Consider the following 19,091-nt stretch of genomic DNA (forward strand, 5'->3'; position numbering starts at 1 on the left):
ATACATCATATAGTATCATATACAATTCGACTCAGTTTGCCGAGATCACAAAATGTCTGTATGTGTATGTATGTCTGTGTGTCACTCGATTTTCTCAGAAACAGCTGAATAAATGCAAATAAAAGGTCTTGAAAAAATCTTAAAAAAGTCCCAAGAAAACTGATCCAGATCCTACTTCCGGTACCGGTATTACGGTATTATTACGCGATTAGTGAAAAAATTTCATTTTCGCGAATATTTTTTCACAAGTGATGGCGAAACGATGTGCAATTTTTTTTTAAATTTGCTGGTGAATGCTTGCTGGAGAAAAATGAATAGTATAAAATATTTTGGTTCTGAAATATACCCGAAATTTTTGAACCAATAAATTTCGTAACCCATAAATACTAAACGCATAGATGTCTTGATAGTTCATGAAGCTTTCGGCAGAGTGTTTAAACTGCTTACGTTGTTTCCAGTTCCGGGACCGAGGTTCTTCAGGATTTGTGTTCAAAACCCGTTGACATTTTTGACCTTCGTCTCTCTCATGAAAAGAGGTCATGCATTCACTGTGAAAACTTTGGGTCAAGTTCCATGGCTCGTTGAAGTTTCGTGTATCATTCGACTTAGTTTGTCGATATCGCAAAATGTCTGTGTAACGTAGATGTGCACTTAATTGAATGTATTCTCTGAGAAGGCGGAACTAATTTTCATAAACTTAATTTCAAATGGAAGATACTATTACCTCATAATTTGCTATTAAAATCGTAATCAAACTTCGACACCAGCATTTGTGCAGACTGTAATTATAAGTATAATCAATTCTTGATAGGCTGCAGAACACAGGAGAAATGGATAGGTTTTTCAAGTTAAGAAAGTGAAAACCATACATTGAGCAATGAGAAATAGTTAGGGTCGGTCACCAAAGAATTTATTAGAGATATGCATGAAGTGTTATGAAGAATATGCGACTTGTAAGTGGAAAATGAATGTCGTACTTATTTACACAGATGAAAATTGACACGTTGACATCATGTGCAAAACATATAAACTATGATTATTTGTAAAAACAAATAAAATTCGTATAACATTTAGATTATAAGTGTAAAAACTATGAATTTGGAATGGAATTCATAGTACATTCATTAGAAATTCACTTCAAAATGATAAAAATACTAAATACGCCAAATTCTAGAGGGAATTCGCATGAAAGTCTCTTTGTTCTACATATAGATATCAAATGAATCAAAAATTTTCAACTCAAGTTTTTGTCTTTCTCATATAAAAAGGTTATTCAAACACTATGAAAACTGATTATTTAACCGACGCACGGAGGACCGAGTTTCATAAACCATTCGACTCTATGTGTGTGTATGGATGTATGTAACATTTTTAGTACTCATTTTTCTCTGAACCGATTTTCGTGAACTTAGATTCAAATGAAAGATCTTGTAGACCCATACAAAAGTCCTGAATTTTCTTCAAATTCGACTTTTGGCTCCGGAATTACAGGGATGATATGTGCAAAACAATGAAAATAAATGCACTAACTTTTCTCAGAGACCGAACCGATATTCACTAACTTAGATTCAAATCAAAGGTACAATTGTCCCATACAAAGTTCCTAAATTTGTTTTCGATCTGACATCCAGTTCCGGAGTTACAAGATGATTATTGTAACAATTCCTATTTCAAATTACTTCCTCACTTTACTCAGAGATGACATGATCGATTTCAACAAAATTAGATTCAAATGAAAGGTCTTATTATCCCATACAAAACTTTCAAATTTCATTCGGATCCGACTTCTGGTTCCGGATCTATAGGGTAAAGTATGTTAAAAATGTGATACCGTCACTTGAAGTTGTGAAACAAACAATGCAAAAAAAATTATACTGGCCTCGAAACTACTCCAGTCGGTAGCCATTATTAGTAGGCAACCAAATAAACCGATTCCGGAAGCATCGGAATTAGTAGTCATATATTCCAAAATAGATCACATTAACTTTTTTCAGGTATGACTTGACCGATTTTCACAAATGAAGGTTCAAATGGAAGGGTCTCATATTGAATTCCTTCATTTAAATACACCGCATACAAATTTCTACTTGAAAAAGATATGTCAAACACAATCAATTGGAAAACACGTATCAAAAAAGGAAAAACGTATCTTCGCAGAGTGTAGACTCAATGAAACTGGCATTTAAGCAGACCCTGTCAGCTTGGAGTAAAACCAACCTTCAGTTCAGCAGCGCCATCGCACGGCATCACATTCAACATCAACGCACACAAATTGGAGAGTTTATTAGATCCAAAGATACTTTATATCTCCGAGCGCGCGAAACGAATTGTGCATAATGCACTCTCGGCGCGCACTTGTTGGAACGCTTCTAACTTCGGTCTGAACTCGACGCGTTCAAAATTGATAATTCTAAAACAAACCTTTGTAAAAATCGTCATTTTTCCATAAATAAATTAATGACGTTTTTTTATTGTACGTACTAGTGCCCGAACATCTAAAAGAATAGGCTAGTTTATCTGTGACGCATTAAAAGGAATGGAACCAAAATATATCGATTTTTCAATTCCATCAATAATATGTCCCATAACGCATCGCTATAGGATTTAAAGAGTCAAAGTATTGTAAAAGCTCTGCACTTAATATCATATTTTTACTTACTTTACTATGGGGTGCCTTTTCGAAATTTATCCTATACAAGAATGGGTAGAACACAATCATGAAAATATTTTGTTGTACTTAACCCAACAACATAATTTTTACTACGAGCTGTCGGAAATATGATCAGGAATTTGTGGTTAAATTTTCAACAGTGTGAGATAACCATAAATAGCTAACAAAAGTTCTCTTAATCTTTTACAAACAATGAGGAAAACTTATCATGCTTGCTTGTATTTTTCGTACCCGGACGACGAAGGTAGTCAGACACATATGATGATGTACTACTGGATGAGTATAAAAGGTGAACTTTGATCGAAAACTATTCATTTCTTCTAGTGCGTTAGATGGAACTGGATGGTGAGGTTCTTCCACAAACATCAGGCCAAACAAACCTGGTATAAAACCTCAAACGCTCAGGTCGTGCTGTCATTTGGACCCAAATCGTATTCAGCTGCTGATTATTGGATCTGGATTCGGGAGCTGAGTTTTGGATTGATTTCTGTAAAAGAATTCTAAAACTGAATTCCAAATCTGTTCTGATCCACCTGAAACCTTAACATAATTTCCGGTTTAGATTTTAGTTTTAAAATTCTGTTTCAGAATTTAGTTCCAGAACTTGTATGCTGGAACTTGATTTCGGAGCTAATTTCAGTTTCGGAATTCAAGTTCAGAATTCAGCTCTAGATCTAAAATGCAAATGAGTTTTGAGCCTGTTTAGATCTTGAACTTAGTTCCAGTTTTTGAATTCTATAAATCGGATCATTTTAGAACTATTAATATATTCCCAAAGAACTATACAAAGTTTTCCTACTATGTAAATCTATAATTCCGGTTGGTTCAGGTCCAGAGCTCAGTTTCAGTATCGAGAATTCAGTTCAGTATTACAGTTTCCCTTCAAAGAAGATCGATTGCGTCACCCTGCTGCTGGTCGTTTGCATTGGAGCAAAATACAACGAAAAACGGACGACGATGTAGAACATTTTGCAAAATCAGCCCTTCTAATGGCTCCAACTGTTATTTAAAGAACTACAAAGCCTGCTTCTGTGCAATTTAGAGATTGAAACCATCAGTTTAGTGCAAATCTAGAATAATTTGATTAGCCTTGTTCAATTTTCGCAGTGCAAAACTCGCAACAGTGTTTAATATCGTAGAGAATTACACAATTTGACCTTTCTGAATGCCAGAAAATAATCCCATATAACATTTTTATAGTTTCCTTCCATGAAATATGCAAATCCGAAATGAAAAAATCGACATCAAAATCTTTTATGGTGCTATTTTTTACTCTCATTTGTTCCGCATAATTTAATTGTGTGGCAAAAAATATTTTTCGCCGATTAGTCAATCTTTAGTATAAATCCACCGTTACAATTCTGGAAGCGAAACAGTAAAGGTTGCGAAATTCACACAATCAATTAATACGAACGATTATCATTTCTTCTCGTATTTACGTCCTCCATTTATGTCTGTAACATTACTCATCCACCTTTTTATGTGTACTAATGTCTATTTCTATACCGAATTAACACTTGAAAGTACCAACTGATTTACTCAACATACGTCCTTAACGATTCTTCAGAATTTGAACCGTTATTTTGAACTTACTTGAAAAATCAAACTTGAAAAATCAAATCAACTAACTTGAAAAATCATTTATTATTTTCTTTGTATTTTCTCATGAAAAAACATTTCAAGAATCTTCTGTGAAATTTTCAAGGAGATGATTCCTGATTTTTAAGAAGCGTTCTCAAAAATACCTCTTCACCGACTTATTTCTCAATATTTTAACACGAAAAAATTACATAATGTTGTTCGAATGATGCGTTTTATCATGCAAAAAATTTGAATTTATTTTGTTGCACGATAACTCCGAAAAAAATTCTCCCCCCCCTCCATGAACTAGTTTGGCATCATCTCAAAGCTAGTTTCAATTCAAGCAAGAACGATTGCATCAGACAACAGAGCTGCTGCTCGTTTTCATTGGAGAGAAAGAAAACGAGAAACGAAAAGTGTTCGAACATTACTCAATCGACTTGCGTACGTTTTACCTCTGTTCGGTTTAGAATCATTCTAATTTGTGTATACAAGTGTGACGGTTTCGTTTACTAAGAAATGAATAATATAAATAATATAGAACGTGCAAGTAGTGTTGGCAGCTTTGATGGTTAGTTTTCGAAATTTCGAGTGTTCCCAAACGAGAGTTGATCGAATCATACAAGTCGAACGGAATAAAGAATGCAAAATTCGAACTCGAACGAAAGTTTAGATTCGTTCGTATCACAAATCCGTCGGATTGCAGAATCGGAGTGTACATCTTTGCAAATCGAAGGTAAAAATCGTCAGTTTAGTGAAAATCCAAAATAATTTGATTTGTTTCGTGCACTTTTCGTTGTGCGCAAATCGTTCGTGAAAAATGTTCCGAATTGTGCTAAATATCGTATAGAATTCCACAATTTGATCCTTCTAAAAGGCAGAAATGAATCCTGTACAGCATCTTGATGGTTTCTTTCAATGAAATATGCAAATCCGAGATGAGATAATCGACGTCAAAAATTGTTTAAAATTATAGTAGTGAAAAGGGGGAAAGTTTCACAATTCACACAATCGATCAACTATCAATTCGAATTCGAAAGTATAAAGAAATCGTGTCAGTTTTATTCGTATTCCCGACATCCAGTTATGTCTCTGACATTACACACCCGTACTTTTTAATTGATCAGCTGTAGTTAGAAAATAAAAATTTTTACAAATCATAATTTTTATTCTAAAATGTCTTAGTTGTAGTGTAAGATTTTTCAAACCTAAGTTTATATCAAGATATCAATACGCGTTGAATGTTAATATTTTCAGTCTACAGTGAATTTTTGGAGTTTTTTTCTAAATTTTTCAAAGTACGTAGTTTATGAACGGTCCTTCAAGGCTACATGTTATCTTATCATATATATTATGCATCAATGATTACCAAACTTTCCATATTGATGATGATTCTCCTATATTGAAAAGTTTTCACTATTTATTTGGTGTACTATTTGCGTCCTTCAGAAGTGTAAAAGATTTAGAACTGATACACTGATGTGAGAAGGTTGCAAATAGCACACCAAAATACTAGTGTCTGTGCCTGTTACTATTTTGTGGCTTTAGTGGCTAAATAGCATAGATTATTTGGTATATAGTGGAATTGAAAGGAATTTATTTTCTTTAAAGTTGAAACATTTTTTTTTGTTAAACAATTTACTAAAAAATTAAAGAGTTTTGCCTCATTATTTGCTTGTTAAAACAAGCGTTTTTATTCCGCTGTAAATCTTGAAACAAAGTCGGCGAGAGGAAGTCCCTATGGAAATATGTTAGTTACTGATTTGGTATGTTAGTGCAAGGAAGCTGAAATAGAATATTTTGCACTGTTTTCAGGAAAATCTTCAATTATAATTCTAAACAAAAATCACGTGTTCAGTTATAGCATGTGTGTAACACTGATTTATGTAATAAAATGGAAAAAATGCGATGGAATTTGTTTTACGCATACATTGCGGACATTACTCATACGCTTGGAAGCTGTCTTACTCCTTATTGGAGCTCATAGCGGCCATTACAAGAGAATATTATTGTCAATATCGCTTCAATACATCCATTCAAATTGCATGGTAATTTTTTCTACTTATTTTTCAAGAAAACTAAGTACTTAGAGCATTTAATATTACAGCCGACGCTTTTAAAATTCAGAGAAAAGTCGAATTCAAAAATTGTATTGTCTTCTCTCTACACGGGGAAACATTAACGGATTGATGAGAAGTTTCCGACAATATTTATCGGACAAGTTTTCATTTCACGATCGTATTGTATTGATAATATACTGTATCGTGAAAAAGCTGCTTATCATAACAACATGCTGAGCATTAGGTAGTTACAAAAAAAAGAGTGAACCGTGATCTTTGAACACCCCGCCGCTCCCCTATGATTCAGAAACCATGAGAGAAGTGAGCGAGGAATTATTGTATTGCTCAGGAATGAAAAGCACACGGAATAATAAATAACAAACAAGACGCTTTTGCTCGGCTTGGCCTGCTGGGTAGTAGCGAACAAGTCAGCAACGACCGGTACGTGTTTCTATTTCGTATCTTCTTTCTTCTCGATTCAGTATAGTCTCGACCGCCGTTCAGGCTAGAGCAGCAGCGAGCGAGAAAATTTTATTTATTATTAAGTTTTTTATTGATCAGAACATTTGGTAAGTCCTCTGTCATTTATTTTAGAACATTGTTTCTTTGCTTATAGACTATAGCTCATAAAACTATATGAAAAACACTCGGAAATGGAGAATATTGGGAAAATGTGAGATATCGTAAATTATTTTTACCACTTTGAAAATAGCAAGGGCTAGTGAAAAAAAAAACGTTTCTGAAGAAGATTGTATTATTCTTTTAGTGTATGCCACATCGAAGTGTATTAGTGAGCCGTAAACGATACCCTACGTATGTAGTATTTATATAAGTGTCAGAGCGCAGATAGAGTAGACATGTGTTAGTATGGAATATAACGAGTAAAATAAAAACGGACCCGACGAATGAAAAAAGAGCGAGTCGTGTTGTAGATTAAACGCAAAGTAGGTGCGTGTTGGCATTGCATTATCGAGTAGATGCGGAAGATTACATTACGATGTCTGATACTGATCGAAATGATTATGTAATTGAGATTATTGAAATAATCAGCGTGCAACTTAGATAAATAAAATGTTGTGGATTATTACATTAGCGTGTGAAACAAACATCGATGTATACAATGCGTTAAACTTCAATTAAATTCTTCGTTTATTTCAAGAATATGACTGTGCTGTTATGATAAAAACGATAAAAGGCAGAAATCTGAAGGGATCGTTTATACATCAGGTAAACATGAGCAAGCGCCTTAAGTTTACACGAATAATGTTCGATTTTCATTTCTAAAGTGGTTCAATTGGTAGAAAAGTAAAACAAATTGGCTAAAATTTGTCAGTTCGTTCTCGACCACTAGCTATATCAATTAAAAGAGTGGCAAGTGACCGGGAAAAAATGGTGGCTTTTTCCTAAGTTCAGTTTTTTGCAATGTCTGAGTGGAAACATTTATTGGAGAAGCCAAATGAATGAAAAACTAACAGAAAAGATAGTTTTTTGGAAAAAGATACGCTCAGTGACAGGACTCGAACCTGCGTTCTTGTGCATTTCGTGCATACGCGCTACCATTTCGCCACTCTGAACCTTGTTATTAGCAGGGTGACAAATGACCGGGAAAAAGTCGGGAATTTGGTTTCATCGGGAAAAAGTCGGAAATTTTATTAAAATTCCGGTGAATATTACTAGCTCAAATATGAATAACATCATGTTTTTTTTCAGTAGGTGAAAAGTAGGTGACAATACTCAATTTTGCGTTTGAGACAGATTCTCAGTAAAAATGTTGAAACAATTTATTGTCCTATACAGGTTCCATGTTAAACATTCCATTGGAAATTGGGCCAACACCCCATATCTCGTTCAACGATTTTTAAAGCCTTAATAGCAGTTTTAAATTAATCAGGAAGCATCAGAGCTTTCTTAGTTGTTACCATAACAGAACAATGAACATTTTGAAAAATAAGGATAATTTTAATGCTTATGTTGGATTTCTATTAAGTTTTAGAATAATTAAGTTTTAGAATAAAACTTGCAAAATTGATGGCAAAGCCTCAAGATATCATCGAGAAAATTTTTAATAAAATTTCAGGGTTTACATTGCTTTCGAAATGAGATCTGTATTCTAGCCGATTGGCTCTAAGGTGGTAGTATATAAAACTAATTGAAATAATTATTGCTTAATTTGAAACCTTAAATGTTATCTGAATCAAAATCAGTTCACTACAAATGTTAAATTGATCTGCAAGAATCAGGTCAATTGTAGAAGTATTTCTCATAGAAGATAAATTAGTTGGGCTTGGAAATAAATCTGACCAAAAACCAACGAAGATTTCATCATGAAGAACTCGTACTTTCTGATTATGTTTCTGATTATTCCACAAGAGAACCTATTAGGAAAAACTAGAACGATATCTTGTGCGTTTTTACAGCTATCATTTGATTTATTTGTTCATCAACGCATAGAAACATGCTGCATTTCAAAAATGGGATGACTTGACGGATGTACTTATTGTTGATTGACTAACAGATACATTAGAAAAATATTTGTGTTTTAGAAGAACCAGGCGTGTCAACCGATCAGTTTTGCTAAATTCTAGATATATGATTTTAAATTGAGTTTTATGACATAAAAAGTTTTTTTTTGTCTGATAGGATATTGTTAATTATTGGTTTTATGGTTTCCATCACAAGCAAAGCATGACAATTCATCTGAGGGTATCGTTCATTGAACAGACGTGTTTGCAAGTGAGTTACTATAATTTAAACAGTGTATGTCATTAGGATCGTAGTACTAGGCATACAATGATTCTGTACGCTAAAAATCGGTTGCGATGACTTTAGAAACAGAAAGGCCAAATTCCACAAAAGGAATGTAATGTCAAGACTTTATGTCCGTATGAAAATTTGTTTTTCTTTGGCAGAAGCCCTGACAAAGATGATATTGTGTTAGGTTCGCTGTGTCATCATGCCGTTCATAATTTTGCCGCCGTTCTGAGATTTTCACTGCCGCCGTTCTGAGGCAATTCACTTGCCACCCTGATATACGAAATTATATGGTTTTTCATGTAAACTTTCAAAGTTATGCGGTTCTTTATGCGAATTTTAGAAGTTATGCGTTTTTTATGCGATTTGTTTATGCAGTGCGTGTCCCCCGCACAAAAAAAGGCGGGTGAGTAATGTCAGAGACATAACTGGATGTCGTGAATACGAAAAAACTGACACGCTCCCATCACTTTTCCGAATATCAGTTAGTTGATTGATTGTATGAATTGTGCAAGCTTTCCTCTTTTTCACTAATAGAATTTGAAGCCTAACACCTACATTAAAGTACAGATTAGTTACATTAAACAGCTACTATTCTACAACTATATATTCCAAACTTGAAACAATTCCTTTTTAATTTGCTAATATAGGAAGCTAGGTACGACAAATTTGTAGTTTATTTTTATTGAAGCTATGAAGTTCGAAGATATCTGATTCTTCTCGAAATTTCAGTACGAGACAATTGCAATGGCCTGGTCTGAAATGTATCTACGATTTTCGGTATGCAAGAGTAATTTTAATAATAATAATAATAATAATAATAATAATAATAATAATAATAATAATAATAATAATAATAATAATAATAATAATAATAATAATAATAATAATAATAATAATACTAATAATAATAATTATTATTATTATTATTATTATAAAGATAAATCTGTATATATGGCAACTCTGTTTCGCATGGCATATTTTCACACGATCCCATACTAGTATAAAGTTGTATTCAACATCATCACTTAAACTTAAACTTAACTTAAACATCACGTTCTTTTGATATCTTTACGATGTCAGCTAACTCACGCAACTTTACTTTTCGATCATCCAAAATGACTTTTATGTTTTCTGGTGTTATCGCCTCATTTGGACTGCATTCTACATCATTGGTGGCTCTACGACCACGTTTGAAGTGAGCAAATCAACGTTTTATTGTTGTTTCTGATGAAGCGGAGTCTTCATGAGACTTTTCAAGCCATTACTTCGTTTGAACGGTATGTTTACCCATCAAGAAACAGTGTAAAATTTAAAAAACAGAATTGTTTTTTATCTTCTTCTTCTTCTTGTTTCGATTATAGAGGTTTTAACCTTAAGGTCATTCGCCTCTTCGGGCCAGAAAAACTTTCTGACCCTATGTGCGGGGTTGGGAATCGAACCCAGGCGGGCTGCCTGTTTTTTATCCATTGTTCTGAAAATAACAAAAGTAGTGTTACTCTTAGCACTTAGCTCTCTTTTGAAGGTTAGTATTACCTGAAAAAAGTCGACTGCAATAAAACGAGCGCCATCTATGTGTTAGGCCCGGGACTTTTCAGCCCATGTGTTAAACATTCAATATATTTAGTATTTTTCATTGGAATTCTTTCTAGTAAGATTTTCATTGAACGTTGAACTCAGATATATTGTTTGATCCGACTATGTCAATTCTTAAACTTTCAATTTGATGATGATATGAATGTTTCTGTGGATTAAGGAAAGGATTTAAAGTGTTTTTTTCCGCACTTGGTAAAATTTCATAACAACTGAAACAAATATTTAAGCTTGTAAGCGACTGCATATCAGGGGAAGATTTCGTGTAAGACTTGTATCGTCGAAGACTGAAGATTTCTGACAACCATTGAGCCAAAATATAGCAGTATACGTTGGAGTCACGCTCGAATTTTGAGAAACATCTGTTCGAAAGGGTAGCAATTCAGATAGGTAACTCTGAAAAGTACGATAATTTTGAACTAAGTGCTTCTAAGAAATTGGAAACTGGAAATCGATCATTATGCTAGATCTCAAATCTCATTCTAACTTATGGTTTTAGTAGATGAGATGAATAGTGGAACTAAAAAAAAGGTGTGCCGTTACCCAACATCAATGTTGCACATATTCTTCGTGTAACTCATTCATTCATCCATCTTCGGCACGAATTTTCTTCTATTACTCTCGCCCGCCTCGAATAACGTTGAATTATTCACTGCACGAAAGACTTCACCCTGAATAAGCAATAATCGTTGAGAACCCGAATCTACTGATAAATTATTTACTGCTGATATACATCGTGCATCGTTTTATACATTCGTTCATTTACTTTACTCTTTCAATTGGTTCGAATAGCGTCACTGCGATGATCGTTGGATTCCATTCTTCGCGAAGCATTCTTCATTTAATAAATTCATCATGTTCCGTGAGGTAGCAGCAATGGAGGAGTGCTGGGATATAGTTCATCACATACACATAAGACTATGATACTAATACACAGAGGAAAATGTCTTAATTTGCTCGTTTCAATTATTTAGGTTTTGACGATGATCGCTGCATGAATATTCGTTCCACATTCGCGTTCGGGTTAAGCGTCGGCTTCGTTCGCACCCGAATCGAAATCCGAATATCAGAGCGATTGTCGAACAAAGGCGAAGAGAAGCTAACGATGATCATTGCCGTTCGTTTCATTTTTGATATTCAAGCAACATTACCCTACATTAGTTTAAAATAATTATTTTTTGGTTTGATATGCATCTAATCGCTTGGATGTTTTAAACAATCGGAATTTTAGTGCGAGTACTGGAGTTCTGTTTGGCTTACGCCTTCCTTGCATAAAGAAAACTAGCGTATTAACAAATTCAGATACTAGATTTGATCGTGCACAATTTTATTCAAATACCATATGGGCAAAGACACCTTATTATCATGATATTCGTCCTTTAGATTTTACGAACAAGTCCCTGGTCGAGTCCGGACACAACATAAACAAGTATGCGGGATTAAAGTCAACATTGTGCGCGCGGTATTGAGAGGAGTTGCTGAACTGAAGACCGATTTCGCTCCAAGTGAACTAGGTCTGATATGGAACCACTTGCTTATGCTGACCATAGTGTTAATTTCTGGTATCGCTTCCTTGCGTCGCGCGTTTTTTTTTGTTATGCACGATATGCATTTTTGATTTATATAGTTTGTTGTCGGTTAGCGTTTAATCAGTTATGTTTCATCGCGTTTTAATCGCACGGTAGGTATTGGCTCGTCAGCAAGCTACAACCTAGCATAAATTGAACGCGAAAGGCAATTCCAGGATAAAATTCTATCGATGCAATAAGAATTACTCGTCATAGCAGTGATACAAACGACGATTACAATAATCAATCCAAATTTGAATGCATATCGTGCACAAAAACTGTTAATGGTGTAAGTCATAGTACTTTGATTTGATTGGTTTATCGTAGTAATTGTACAATACATCTTTTTCAAATTCGAATTTGAACAAATTCACTTCAATAACGTGAAGTAGTATGCTAAGATAATAAGTACAACCCTAGTATATGAAAATCATATTTTTTTTTCTTGTATTTTACGGTACGTGTTCAAATTGGACTGCTAGTTAACTTCACAGTTCTACTTGAACCGCTAAGCAGACGTAAAGTTTGGTACCTAGTTGGGTAACACATAATTCTTTGAACGTGCTTGTATCTTATGATCTTCCAAATTTAAATAGTTTTCAAATACTGGTTGATTGTTCACAGGCTTAATTATCTTGAAAGCATAGTTTTGAAGAATTCTTTCATAACCTAGATCACATCAAAAGTTTTTTAGTTTTTCACTGTAGAGATTGTAAATGTGTGTTAACCATCTGACATCCTAGATTTGCATTTCGGAAGGCAAGACATGGATTATTATTTACGCATCGGTAGTATTAAATTAAATGAGTACTTGAATTCCTATACACTGAGGTTTTTTTTTGCGGTTTTTCGAAGTTATGCGATTTTTTTACGTCAACTCTCGAAAACTTAGAAAATTTCCGATTTTCGTCAAAACAATAGCTCTCGAGATTACATCAGAACTCGAAGTTTCATGCATTTCTAAGACGTTTGGCATGAAAAATTTTTTTTTAACAAGACAAATTTGTGTTAGAAAAACAGTATGTTTTTATATTTGTATAACAATACTTTTTGAAATTCACACCAAACACAATTATACTCTCAATTCAATTGTTTTTCTTTGCTTTTCAGATAATGGCAGAGTTAGATGAGCGTGAACGAATCAACCAGGATTTGCGAGAAAAGGTTCATCAACAGTTAAATGCAGCTCGGGTTCTAATAGATAGCTACAATGGGCCAGAGACGCAGAAAAAACTTATCGGAGCACAACACTCTAAACTAGAGGGTTTAGTTGTTGATCGGAACAAGAGGTAAGATGTGGTAGCCAAGCGAAGAACAATGTTAAAAACAATGATGTTTACTTCTTATAGATTAAAATCTGATACATTGCGTAAGCTACTCGAAAGTATTGAAATTTTGATAAAAAAAGTGAAAAAACAAGACAGTTCGTCGGTAAATACTTCGGAGTCTACAGTTACTAGCACTTCGCATCCGGAATCGCCAACCAAAAGTGATGTTCCTCAACCAGCTACTTCGGAAACAATCAAAGAAATTCCATTAGAGCCAAATTCTGCTGTCAGTGAAACACTTACGATCATAACACCGGTAGTAGAAGAAGTAGCAGCTTCTGTAGATCAACCTGAACATCAACTGGCAATTTCCGTTCCGAGGGAAATAATATCTGAAGAAGCGAAACTCAAACAGAAACCACAAATTCCATGGCGAACCCCACTTCGTTTGGAACCGCTACGAGAAGCGTTTAAGAAACCAAAAGATAAGGAAAAAAATGCAAAATATGAGAGGAAGAAGGATGCGAAAAATGAAAGACATAATAATTTTAGGAAACCAAGAGAAGATAACATCAGACGAGCTAAGGAAAAAGAGACTCGCAAAGAGAGAGGGCAAAGTTCAAGACAAGAAATAGAAAAAGATTTGAGGAAAGAGAGACAAACCAACAAAAACCTATCGGCGAATGTACCGAGCTTGCCATCACCAGAATCGGAGCGTTTGGCGCTACGATATAAGACCAAAAAGCGTCGTGCAGAAGATGAGCTAACAAATGAATCGCAGTTCAAGAAACCATTCCCCAAATCATCGAAGGAACACAACAAACCACTATTCCAACGACGCCATCAGCTTCCTCCGGCACAGCCTGTGTATAGTAGCAAAGACCCACGCAATTATGGAGAATACTGTCAGCGACGTGTAATGCAAATGCAAAACCGTGCTCGTTTCGAGAGTCAAAATCAGCAGTATTATAGACACCGCCCCGCTGTGCCGCCATCTGTGCAGAAAACAATTGAAACAGCGCACACATTTGTATTGCCAGCTCCGATTCCTCCCACGCCACCAATAACGTCGGTAAGACCAGATGGGCGTCCACCAGCTCCGAAGGTATCTGTGTCGCCAATATTTGCACGACCACCACCTCCACGAATGCCAGTTCCTCGGACAGAGTGCAAAAAGACAATCAATCCAGTCTATTCCAGCGATGAGCCGATTCGACTTGGAAAAAAAGAACCGCCAAAGAAATTTGTTTCACCAGCGAAATCCGCAGATAAGCCCAAGGAGGATGTCTCACCGAAAGCAAACGAGGTGCCATTGGATGTCTCACCGAAGGCGAACGAGCCACCTTTGGGTGATACAAAACTTGATGATAAGAAAGGAGAACAATCTGCAAAGGTCAGTGTTGACAAATCGCAAGATGAGAGTAACGTACAAAACGAGAGCAATAAATCTGAGGAGGCGGCAAAACAGACCACAATCGTCGATAAAGATGTGACACTCAATAAAGAGTTGATGGATTTGCTGAAAGTTATTGGAGATGATGAGAAAGTCAACCGTATATTGGATGTAATGAATAATAAATCTGATAATGAGTCCGACGACAAGAATCAGCCAGCCAAAAAAGAGTCCACAACGGCAAAGGAGAAAACTGCCAAGACTAAAAAGTACAAGCGCATTCGTTCTAAGCTCTACGAGTCATCGTCTGAGGACGAAGCAAGCCAGAAAGGTGATGAAAAGAAGGATAAATCCAAGACAGGGAAACGTACTACTGCTGGCAGTCGTGAATTGAGCATGCTCATTGAAAACAGCAGTGAATGGATGTCGAAGGGTGCTGAAATTCAGCCTAGTAGAAGACGAGGAACATCGACATCGAAGAGCAATAGTGCATCGGCGAAGAAAACTGATTCCAAGCGGTCTTCAATTACCGATGCTCTGTCTTCAGACGAAGATGATATGGAGGTGGTCTCCAAAAAGCCAGAATTAGAGGAGGAATCATTGCTGACAGTAGTGAAAGTGGCGCCCGTTTTACCAAAGGGCAAAGCAAAAGCTAAAGAAATCACCTTCATATACAATGACAAGAAACAGGTTCACTTCAATAGCAATTATTCTAGTAATTGTGCCCTCTGTTCCTTCAACGGGTCGGCGATCGTCGATCACTACGTTTATGAACATAAGCAGTATGAGGTTTTTGTAAGTCGGGTGTCGCCGAAAATGGCAGATATAATTCGAGCGGATCCTTTCCTTACTAATGGGTTGCTGCTGAATGAAGGCACGGATGATGTAAAGATCCGCTTCAAATGCTTCCTCTGTCTGACAACGCAAGAGCTTTCTCGCGCTGGTTGGGTGGAGCATTTGGCATCGCACACAGGTGAATATCGCTACCGCTGTACTAGCTGTCCGGTGATGTCCCAAACTGAAGAATTAGCTAGCAATTTCTTCCATGAAAAAAACTGTCTAAAGCCATCATTGGTTCTGTATAACAATATCGAGTTTCAAGACAATCATGTTTATGGTTTCATATGTAATGTATGCAACTACATACAAATTCGTCGTGTCAACATGGAACGCCATTTGAAACGGGAACATCCATCGGCTGATGTCACTTGCAGTCGATTCAGTATCGTTAACCACAAGATTGAAACGAAACCCATTATTGATGAAGATCAACTGATGGCTGATTTATCTTCTTTGGGCAGTAACAGAAACGCACCTTCAGGAATAATTCCAATGCAAGCAAAGGCCGAACCGATGGATGCTTGTGAGATTGTGAATCAACCGATCACTGAAGAGGACGAGCAATCGATGGAACCGGTGGCTGGTTCTTTGGCAGCACTTCTTCGACGTGCGGATATACGATTGAATTCTGTTCACATTGGACCAGCAGGTGTTTATGGTCATTTGGAACATAGGCCATTCTCATTGAAGCTCGAACAGGAGCTGCAAGGTGAGCAAGTTAGCTCAAGTGGTCGTTTTTATGAATCACCAATGTCACCCGAGCCAGGTTTAATGGATCAACCCTCCGAGGCGCAAGCTATTACACCTATTATGCAAATAGAATCGGTGCAAGGTGGATTTGACTTCAGTGATACTTTTCTCAAGAGAGAAAACAACGAGGCTGGTTATGATTCGGACGCTAGTGATAGGACGGATATTTTTGATTTATCTGATGCTACCGATAAAGGACGACAAGAAGAAGAGAAAGCTGGGGATAGTGGAAAAAATACTAACGAAAGCTCCGGTAAAGGGGGATCTGAAGGCAACTCTGGACAAGACTCTTCAATTAATGGAGGTGGTGAAGGATCCTCATCCACAGGAAGTGGAAATGGTACTGGGGGAGCAGCAGGAGCCGGTGGAGACGATGGTGATAAGGGCAAGAAAAATGATCTTCCGATTTCCGTTAAGATTAAAGTTGAAAAAGAAGATGATGACGAGGAAGAAAAGAAAAAGAAAGAGGCAGCGGAACAGGCTGCTGCGATCGAAAAAGTTGTTATCAAAACGGAGAAGCTAGATGAGATCGACGATGATCAACCGACAATCGAAGATAAATACGACTTTGTCGAACTCGTGTTGGATAGTACTCGTATCGAGCACGTTGCTTACCTCGAGCGTCAGTCGGATATTTTACATCTATGTCTAATGCCTGGATGTCAATACATTTCGAAAAAGGCTCCGAATTTCGTTAGTCATGTATCGAAAAGACACAGTCATGTGGTTTGGGATGGTTATTGCCACCCGTGCCAATCGCAAATTGTTATCATGGATAATTGCACAATCGCCAATGAGTTGCAGCATTTGCTAGAGGTTCATGCTCGTAGAAAAACTCCTACACAAGAAGTGGCAGATATTCGTCCTCCAGCCTCTAATGTGATTCGTATTCGCAAAATGCCAGGTGACACGTTATCCGCAGGAGAATCAAATCCTCCTCCATTAGCACCGATACTGTCACAAGTTGCATCCCTTGTTCCTGGACCTTCCTCCATTGTCATGGGTCAGCAAGGACCAATGCTTATCCAGCCCAATGCTCCTGTCGCTCTGGGAAATAACACGATGATTACTCCGACACACACAATCCCAGCACAAATCAGACCGATTGCGTCTAACCCTACCAGCGCGATGATGCCCATAAACAGTTCTCAATCGGTATCAGCAAACTCCAACGTATCATCGATGGCCAATCTTCGTATAACCACCGTCCGATTGAAACCCTGGACTAATATGGTAACAACGAAAAATCAGGAACACTGTCGCAACATGTTGGAAGAAATAAGTCTCCTCTGTCTGTATAAGTGTATGGCTCGGTCCTGTGCTTTTACAACCAACAACCGATACTTCATGGATCAACACTTGAGTCTGCACGAAAGTAGATATGTCCCGGGCCCCGGTGCACCCAGGAAATGTTGGTTGGAGTGTGCTTACTGCGAACTGATTGCCCCGAACTATAGTATGCTGTTGATGCACATCGATTCCGACCATTCGAGCTGTGGATTTCAGTGCAATTTGTGTTTCTACCGAAGTAGAGATCCTACAAACGTCGTGGTACATCAAAAGACCTACCATCCGACGACTAGCGCTTCGAAGAAGATTCTAATTATGCCGGACAACCTCAGAAGCTTTGGCGATGACGAGTGGAGAGCAATGCAGGATTCATTGCGGAAGAATGTACTACCGCTGCACTGTACGAGTAAGTATGATTCCAGTGGAGGGTTTGGCGAGGGTGGACGGTCGTAACTTTGTAGAGCACATTATTACTCGTTAATATTTCCTTTTTCGAATAAGGTAGAATTGAAATCTAATTTTCTTTTTGATTTTAATGACATTTAATAGCATAAACTCGTATTGCAAGAAATTCCTTTGCCTGTAACGAAGATGCCTCTAGGATGTATACTTAGAGTTAAATATTATAATTAGTTATGTTTTTATTTTTGCTCAGTTATCGAACAAACAGTTCACCCGAGCTAAAACTAATACTTTATAACTGTCAAAGCTGAAATATACTTATGAGATACGCCTGTTTGTTTGATTTTTGATCGGATTATCACGTTAATCACGTCTAATGTGAACATACTTTGAATATAGAAAAACACGAGAATAAAGAGATATGTGAGATTTTAAAGTAGCATGAGTTTTCTTTTGTTTTCATTTGCATTATTTACATTTTATTACAATTACAGCATTTAAAATCTCTGAGAATAAGTATACATCCTGAGGCATCTGCGTTGGCAAAATTTAGCAATACTTGATGTGTCTAATAAGCGTAATAGTACTAGAAATATAATTAGAGAAATGTGCTTTTGAACAATGTGTATACCAGCGCAGATGCTTGAAGTGTATCGTTATTCTCTGGATGATAAAGACAAGTTAGACTTGGTAATGCGCCTAATGGAAGAAAAGTATATCGTCGAAACGACTTGAGATTTGGAGTTTAAGTTGAAGGACCATCCAGATAGCGGTAAGACTTGCTGACTTGAAATGGAATGAAAATTTAATGTGATGTAAAATGAAGACTGTTTTTAACCTATCGTAAAATCGGAAGTCGGATGATATCGGTTTTTTTTAAACTTTTTTTTGGGTGATTGTTTACCTCAAATTTCATCATACAAC

At 36.5% G+C, this 19,091-nt stretch overlaps 1 protein-coding gene across 1 annotated transcript in view; it reads left to right on the plus strand.

The window, feature by feature from the left end:
- The window catches only part of LOC131433950 (uncharacterized), an 86,112-nt gene that overhangs the window by 36,831 nt on the left and 30,190 nt on the right, over positions 1–19,091 (plus strand). Inside the window, exons 9-10 of the mRNA XM_058600570.1 lie at positions 13,335–13,513; positions 13,574–18,171. Coding sequence (XP_058456553.1) covers positions 13,335–13,513; positions 13,574–18,171 — 4,777 coding nt within the window. The remainder of the gene's footprint in view (positions 1–13,334; positions 13,514–13,573; positions 18,172–19,091) is intronic.

The sequence above is a fragment of the Malaya genurostris genome, chromosome 3, assembly GCF_030247185.1.
Source record: "Malaya genurostris strain Urasoe2022 chromosome 3, Malgen_1.1, whole genome shotgun sequence".
NCBI classification, from domain to species: Eukaryota; Metazoa; Arthropoda; class Insecta; order Diptera; family Culicidae; genus Malaya; species Malaya genurostris.